Source organism: Nicotiana tabacum, chromosome 5, assembly GCF_000715075.1.
Source record: "Nicotiana tabacum cultivar K326 chromosome 5, ASM71507v2, whole genome shotgun sequence".
Taxonomy (NCBI): domain Eukaryota; kingdom Viridiplantae; phylum Streptophyta; class Magnoliopsida; order Solanales; family Solanaceae; genus Nicotiana; species Nicotiana tabacum.
In genome coordinates, this window is record NC_134084.1 from 65,661,738 (window position 1) to 65,670,379 (window position 8,642).

Genomic DNA, 8,642 nt, shown 5'->3' on the forward strand with positions numbered 1-8,642 from the left:
TTGCATTTCTCGTAGTACCCTTAGTAATATAATATTTACAGAACTCCCTGGATCAATCAAAACTCGTTTTACATTAGTATCATGTACAAGTAAAGATATTACCAGTGCGTCATTATGTGGAGTTGTCACTCCTTCGGTATCTGCGTCATCGAACGAAATACTTTCATTTTCAAGGACCTGCCGCACCCGTTTCCCATGTGTAATTGTTACCTTAGAAACCTTGTTGGAGGCTGTGTAGGTTACGCCGTGAATGTCCTCTCCCCCGCTTATGACATTCACTGTCCTCTTGGGTGAAGGAGGTTGTGGTGGCTCTTGTCTGTTTTTCATATAAGCTTGTTTCCCTTTCTCACTAAATAACTCAGTGAGGTACCCTTGCTTCAATAAATGATCCACTTCACTCTGCAGGAATCTGCATTCTGAAGTTTTGTGCCCGTGATCGTTGTGAAATTTGCACCAATGATCCGGATTGCGTCTACTTGGATTTGACCGCATTTCTTTTGGCCACCGTACCTTATCTCCCATGCTTCTTAAAACAGCTACGAGCTCGGAGGTAGAGACATTAAAATTATATCCACCGAATCGTGCCTTTAAACTCATGTCATCATCTCGTGATTCTTGTCTGTTCCGATCATTCCTGAACTTTTAAGAAGAGCCAGAATCCCGGTTCCTCGATTTTTTATCATATTGCTGGCTATCTTGTTTCGACCGTGGGTCCTTTCCTGCGGGTCCCATATATGGATCGTACCTGTGTTTACCTGATCTTTTTTCGGTTTCTGACCTTCGGGTACCGCCCCTTTCTTCATGATAGAGCTTAGGTACGGTATCTTCTTCGATTCGCAGCTTCGTGCTATACCTGTTGTAAACATCATTCCATGTGGTTGCAGGAAATTCTCGAAGACTTTCTTTGAGTCGTCTCGTGGCTTCAAAACTTTTGTCATTTAAATTACTTGCAAAAGCTATAGCAGCCCAATTGTCAGGCACACGAGGTAGAGTCATTCTTTCACCCTGGAATCTATCAACGAAGTCTCTAAGCAACTCCGAATCCCCTTGTTTGATTTTGAAAATATCTTCCATCCTTTTCTCAACCTTTTGTGCTCCCGAATGTGCTTTAATAAAAGAATCTGCAAGCTCAGCAAAAGAATTAATAGAATTTTCAGATAAAAGAGAATACCAGGTTAATGCACCCTTGGTGAGTGTTTCTCCAAATTTCTTGACCAATACTGATTCAATTTCTTGTTTGGTCAAGTCGTTGCCTTTTACGCCGGTTGTAAATGCAGTCACGTGGTCACGTGGGTCTGTAGTACCATCATATTTCGGGATGTCAGGCATTTTGAACTTCTTCGGAATTGGAAGGGGAGCAGCACTAGGCTTCCATGGTTGTTGTGAGTATTTGTCCATGTCTACTCCTTTTATTACAGGTGGAACTCCAGGGATTTGTTCAATACGCTCATTTTGTTCCTTAAGCTGTTTCTGCAAGGTTAGTACTAAATTTTGCAAATACGAATTATTTAAATTACCTGGTCCCCCTTCTTGTGGTTCACTGGGGGTTGCTCCGTTTCCAGAATTATCAAGACCAGAACGGGGGTTCTCCAATGTATTATTATTAGGAGTTGGTGTAGGTGGCGCAGCAGGCAATCGACTAACAAGTGCCTGAAGAGCTTTGCCGACCTGTGCATCAATTAGTTTTTGCAAAGCTTCAGTTGTAACTCCTTCAAAATGTTCAGATTGCTCTTGTTGATCAGCACGGGATTCAGTAACAGGAGTGCCTTCACGAGATTGACGTGGTGAATTTAGAGGAGAGGGAACCACGTTATCTTGATTTTGATGTATTTGATTCTCATGGTTTCCCAATGTGTTATTACTATTGTTGTCGGCGTTGTTGTTTGACATGGTGACGACAATAGATAAGATATAGCTTAAAAGGAAAGATTATCAGATTCCTGGTAATGGAACCAATTTGTTTAACCAAAAATCTGAGTCTTTGGTCAAAGCTAAAAAGAAATTCGGGTTACTGATAATCAGGAGACAAAAATAAAATACTTTGGAGAACGATGTTAAAAAAGCAAATAGATGTGTATTTCAATAAATTCTCAATAGTATTCCGTGTCCTTACAAATGATGATACTTCTTCCTTTTATAGATAATTCTAGGTAAAGGAATGAAGCCTCAGCTTTAATGATATAATCATGAGTAATAAATGACATTAAATAAGCCGTTATACAATCATTCCTATTAAATACCAATTTCGTAACGTATCAAGTATTTAATAATGAATTTGGACTCCTTTCTGTCATCAGATCTTTGCTTTCAATGCCTTCTATCCGTTGGCTGTAAATAATTTAAATTGGTACGAGACTCGTATCTATACGTCGTCTCGTGCCTATTTAAATTCTTCTTCCCGTGGCTGTTTCCATTTGTGCCTCTTAGTCAATTGTTGCGCTTTGACCATTTAACTAATCCACGTGTCATGCCACATCATCTTTTAATATAAACTCAGCTTTTTCCCAATACACTAATGGCCCCTTTTCTATCAGTTACGTTGCTCCGGAGAATGCTTAGCACTGGCGTGCTGAATGAGAGAGAAGTGATGTGTATAGTTTTGGAATTCTTATTATTAGTGGAAGGAATCCGGTGGATTACAGCCGTCCCCCTGCAGAGGTTGGTCTCGCTTTATCAATGTTAGTTTCTTGTTTTATTTAAGCTTCTTTGGAAACTTAATTAAGCCGAGCTCCCTAAATTTCTGTCTTTTGTCTTCTATTGAAGGTTAAACCTACCACATGCATTATATTTTCTGCTTTTGTTGTTGTCATTCATGATAGCAGGTGATGAATCTTAGGATCAAATTGGAAGATTACAGGGATATGTCATTTAGCCAGAAAGTCCTCTACTAACTACTTAAAGACCTCGAGAAGATGCCAAGGCAAAGAAGGAAAGATCAGTAGCAGTACAATACTTGCAAATGAACGAGGACAACACATACAAAGAGCTGGACTGTGTGGGCTGCTGCGTGTACAACGCGGCGGGCATCAATACATATTACATCTATAAGGAAAAGTTACTGTCTTCGTGCCCTATCGTTTAACTGGGATTCAATGTATGCTATTAGCATTTTGTGCTCGTTCCATTGAAAAGATGTTAAAGATAGGCACAAACATGGATCGTGTGGAATACATATTGCAACTATGGGATACCACTAATGCTATAGAATTGTGGGAACAGCAAAGCCTATACAGCATCAATGTTTCATGGAACCAGCTAATCTACTGCTATCTCAAAAAATACAGCAGGCAGAACTGATGCAACAACAACAAGGCAAGGAAAACATTAACATCTGGACAAGTGGAATGACACGAGGAGTTTTGAATGTGTTCTGGGAAGCAATGTTTGGGATGCAGTTTCTTGTCTAAGGAAATGCATGGTCGAGGTACATTCATATGCTCTATACAGGTAATTACAAAGCTAATGAATAAAGCAAAGGAGGAAAGAAGCAGCAGCCTCGAGCTAATCTGAAACAGGCATACGCTATTTGTGCAAGTCAATCATCGACGCATGAAGCGTCACTACTAGAAAATGGCGATTTTGCAACTGCAAAAACGGTCAGAAAGTGGTCAGAAAATGCTAATTTCCGACTACTTTCAGACCGAAAAGTCGTAGTCGCAAAATTGCTGGCCTGAAATAGTTTGCGACCGAATCCGTCTGTAATTTGCGACTATAGCGGTCACTAAGTCAAAACAGAAAAACGACTAATACAGGTAAAGTTTCTGACCGATGCGATCGCAAACAGGTTAAATTAAATTTTAATTTTATATTAACTTTCCCACTACTTCGATCGCAAAACGGTATATATAATTATAATAATATTTAATTTTATTTGAGTTTTCCCACGATTGTGGTCGCAAATCTGATTTAAAATTATTTATTTATTTATTTATGGTTCTGACTACCGTGGTCACAAATCTAATTTAAAACTATTTATTTATTTGTATTTCCGACTACAGTAGTCGCAGATGTTTCTGAATCTGAAATATTTTGATGCATTTTGCGACTACTATGGTTGGAAATAAGTCGGAAAACTGGCATTTTTTTGCCAAATTTCAGCTCTTTTAAAGCAATACCACCTACCAATTCAAATATACAACAACCAATTAATCTACCATGCTAACCAATCAATCCGCCATTGCAACTAATCAAATCCATAAAATGCAAAACATAAATATTTGTAACTAAAACATCCAAAAAGAGTTAATCATTCTGGCACCATTCAATCTAGTCTAAAATATAACAATCATAGTCAAGTGTAAATATTACCAAGTCTAAACATCCAACTACAACAAATAATAATGTCTCAAACATCAATAACCATAACAAACTAAAACTCATTATCCCTACCACCGTCGCCATTCGAAGGAGCAAATGGACGTCCGCTCATAAATTTCTCCACTAGACTCTGCAATTTTTTAAAATTTGCGCGATCTTCTTTCCGTTCCTCCTTCAATTCTTCAACTTCTTTTCGTAATGCTTCCACCTCTTCGTGATCGTACGAATTACTCGCATCACCCGACAACAATGTCGTAGAACGACCTACAGAATATTGTTATCCAAGACCGTAGGTTCTACCTTTCTTTGCGCCACCAACCACCTGCGTCCATATTGAAGCTACATCATTGAGTGACACTTGGGTTGAGCTACTATCCTCGGAATCGGGTTGACTATGACGCCATTCCTCAAAACGTTGCTGATAGGCTTCCTGAAATTAAAATGAGACCGAAAAGATATTCAGTTAGAGTACCAGCAGATTTTCCCTCTTTGTAAAAAAAACAGCACTTGAATTTAAGGATATAAAAGCTAGCTAGTTGCCCGGGGTGATTGTTCTGAGGGCACTCTGATTTTTTCACAATTATAAGGTAGAGAGAAAGACAAAGCATGACTTGGCTAAGGAAAAGACTAGTACTCCATATTTTATATGCCTATTGTAATTCAAACTTTCAGAGTTCTTGAAAACAGTGGTGTCATTCTAATGATTTCTTAATGCCAACATTTATCTTGTGGCAAATAACCATGCCCATTAGAGTCAAGTCTTGTCCACACACAAAACAAAAGGAAAGGTATGTACTTTGGCTAAATGCTATTAAAATATTATTACGTGGACAATGTTATTAATCGTGAACTCTAAATACAAAAGAATAAGAAGTCCACATGCTGAGAAAAATGCATCTAATGAATGGATTTACAACAAGCTCAGAATATGGCAACTTAATGAATACGATAAAGCCATATTCATCGATTCAGATTTCGTAGTTTTTAGGAATATCGATCAATTTTTTTTGTTTCCAGAATTATCAGCTGCTGGAAATGATCGGAATTATCAGATGCTGGAAATTATCAGAATTATCAGATGAACTGGTCAGACACCACAAGCAGCACATAAGTTGCCATCCTCTGAGTATATCTAAAGTTTCTTGTAAGTGTAGCAGTTAATGTGCATATGGATCAACAAGCAACTAAGCAAAACATAGGAAATGCTAGTTCGATTACAACTAGTGCAGTCTGAATCAATGAACAAGAAAGAAGATATAATTTACCAAAAAAGGAAGAAAAAATGCAACACCAAGTGTAAATATAACCAATGCTGTCCTCAAGACAATGAAAAAGCAGTAACTATTAGCTAAATTTGAAGCAGCAACTCCTCGATACTTCTTGCTAATGGGTTATGTAATAAGGAATATTGTGAAAAGTCAAAGAATTCAACAAGACGTAAGATATTGAAAACAATGAATGAAACTTCTTATAAGAGATGACATACAACAACTAAAGATGTCGAAATAAGGCATCCGACTGCAAAAAAGAGCAGTGAAGTAATTTGCTCTGATAAAGAACAAAAAGATGGTAGCAGCAGCAGAACTATTTGGAGTCTTGTGGAGAGCAACATATATAAAAGTATAAGGCCCTTTTCTTATGACTAGAAGAATCATCAACTCCAACAAATCAAAGAAGAAGAAGAGACAAAAAGGAAATAGAAGGATCTTACATATACCCTCGCAATACGTGGCTCGACCCATTCTCTTGTCCCATCCTTTTTCTTTTTCAAATGCTTGTCCTCAAAGACCTCAGCATAAGTCACAAGTCTCCCTTTTTCCTTTTCCTGCAAAAAAAAAAATTAAGTTAGATAAAGTTCAATTGTATCTAGTTAAAATCAAAACAAATATAATAAGAAAGTTACCATTCTCCTTCTATTGTTCTCCATACTAATTGAACCCCTAGTGTGCAATGAGTCACCCGTATTGGAGGCTCGGGCAGCCTTTGCAGCATTGCTCCTCTTCTTAAATTCTTCAGAAGCCCATATCACAATAAGTCTATCCCACATGTCTTTTAGCATCCAACCGAGCTTCTCGCCCTTCTGTCGAGCTTTATAAAGGAGATTTTTAAGCCGATCAGCAGCTTTTTCTCGAAATTATGACTTATTTGCTGATGATATTTGGAAATCCATGCACACATTGTCTGCAAATTATTTAAAACATTAGATGAAATAAGGGTAGTTTGATAAATAATACAAAATTTATTGATTTTGTACCCTAAATTGATTCCACATCTGATTTCTGTAAATATATGGTATATCTGACCATTTAATCCAAGCATCTCGATAAAATCCTTTAACACAATCCACAACCACCTTCGTAGATTCATTGGAGGGAACAAACCTACATTAAAATTACCATATGTTAAAAATATATTCAACAATTCAAACGAATAATAAAGTAATTTCTTACCCAGTAGTCCCATCAGGAATGATAATTAGTCTATGAAGGGAATCATATGATACAATCTCTTCAAAAGTCTGAGTCTGTGTATCATCAGGAGCAGATGTATATGTATCAATGGATGGGGATGATGGTATGGTAGAATCTCCAACATGCGGCCTAGAAACACTAGGAGGGGATGATGCGATATATTCATTAAAATTATTCATTTTCTATCTAACATTAAACATACATTTTGACACAAAATATTCATTTTGCATAATTGAGGAAATTATGATGCGATATATGTTTAAACCCTTTCGACCTAAACCTTACGTACAAAATTATTCAGCCCTTGCATATTTCAACTTCAGTTCACAACAGGCAGCATAGATTGAGATTAGTGTGACCACTTAAAGAATAGTTACTTTGACAGATTCAACACACTTGTAACAATGACAACTGTTATCTAAACAGAAAGACCAAAAAGAGAAGAAAGAAGGCAACAACCAATTACTTTCATGGCAAGTCACTGTTTAATGTCTTGGTCCAATTTTGCCTATAAATATTACTGATACCATCACAATTTACCCAAAGCTATATTCTATAACTGAAACTACAACTACCAAATTAAAGCTCTCCTACTAAGCTACTACTTCTCAAGTACGACTACAAGTTTGTGAAGATCAAACACTTTGAGATACATCCTAAACACATCTCCATAAACATATTCTCAGAAATCAGTTTCCAAGAAAACAACAGGTTGAGGTCAACAACAATGAAGTTACTAGAAGCTTCTTCTTAATTTATAGAACATTGGTATGAACATAAGCTTAATCGATATATTCAAGATAAGAAAAAGCTTTAAGTTTTTAACTCACAGATACTGTGAATTTTCTGGAAATTTAGAGAAAATCCGAGTACAGAGCCGGCTGAAAGAAGCAAAATCAAATTCACACATTCATTCCACTAATTCTGTATGTTAATGTTGAAGAGAAAACAGAGAAATAATGCTTCAAAAGTTCACCTTAAATAAGGAAGAAAACTACATACAAAATATGGGTGATGAAATAAAAAGGCACCTGCTATACTCTTTTGCTCGGTTGAAACGAATTTCAAGCACAGAATATGGTGGAAGCTTTGCCTCTGTCAGCCTTTGCCTCGTCTGCCTGTTTGCTTTTTATCAGCCGCTGAGATGGAATGGAATATATCGAAAAAGAGAGGAGGGAAATTGGGGAAACAGGGCGCGCACAAATTGGGAAAATAGGATTTTGGCCTGAAATATTAAATTTACATTTCTGACTATCGTGGTCGCAAACCCACTTAAATATTTTTTTGCCATTTTAATTTTAACTTGGCGACCGACGCAATAGCTTTATTGGTCAACTAATATTTTTGACTTTTTATTCTCTGACTGAATCGGTCGCAGACATGAAGCGGGAAATTGGCCCGCTATTTTCACAGTGCTTTCGTCGGAATAATAGTCTAATTTCTTTTTTAGAAAAGGTAATAAAACTTCAGATATGTTTCCGACTACAGCAGTCGCAAAAGTAGTCCCATTAGCGACTATTTTATTTTCAGTCACAAATTAATACTTTTCTAGTAGTGCGTAGAGTCTTTTATGTGGCTCATACTGTTTACCCTTATTAAACTTATAAGTGGTTTTAAAGTTATGTAATTTCACCTTAACACCAAATGATAAATATGATGATTAATAATAGAAAAGGGAAGCAAACCAAAAAAGTGAAGCAAACCAGTATTGAAATGCAATTCAGACCTCGAGTTAGGTTTCCCTTGAACTGAGTGAGTGAGGGTAGAGTTATGAAGCAAACTGATGAACAAGAAAATATAAGAGAAAAGAGTATTGTATTGCTTTGATATGCGTGAATATAAGATGATTACAAA

The 8,642-nt window shown here is 36.9% G+C and overlaps 1 protein-coding gene across 9 annotated transcripts; it reads right to left on the bottom strand.

Annotated features, from left to right (window-relative positions):
• Positions 1-4,269: 4,269 nt before the first annotated feature.
• On the bottom strand, positions 4,270-8,225 carry LOC107791863 (uncharacterized). 9 transcript variants are annotated; one of them, XR_012709555.1, is made up of 6 exons: positions 7,820-8,225; positions 6,768-7,669; positions 6,572-6,698; positions 6,221-6,498; positions 6,029-6,142; positions 4,270-4,747 (listed from the first exon to the last, which is right to left on the bottom strand). XR_012709555.1 is itself a non-coding variant. In XM_016614008.2 (6 exons), the coding sequence occupies exons 4-6, from the start codon at positions 6,374-6,376 to the stop codon at positions 4,595-4,597; spliced, it is 423 nt and encodes a 140-aa protein (XP_016469494.1). In that variant the 5' UTR covers positions 6,377-6,498; positions 6,572-6,698; positions 7,619-7,669; positions 7,820-8,164; the 3' UTR covers positions 4,270-4,594. The 9 variants fall into 9 exon arrangements, 7 of the variants coding, with proteins under 7 accessions (XP_016469494.1, XP_075109714.1, XP_075109713.1 ...); XM_016614008.2 differs by having other exon boundaries at positions 7,619-7,669; positions 7,820-8,164; XR_012709554.1 differs by having other exon boundaries at positions 6,768-8,225.
• Between the last annotated feature and the right edge of the window lie 417 nt (positions 8,226-8,642).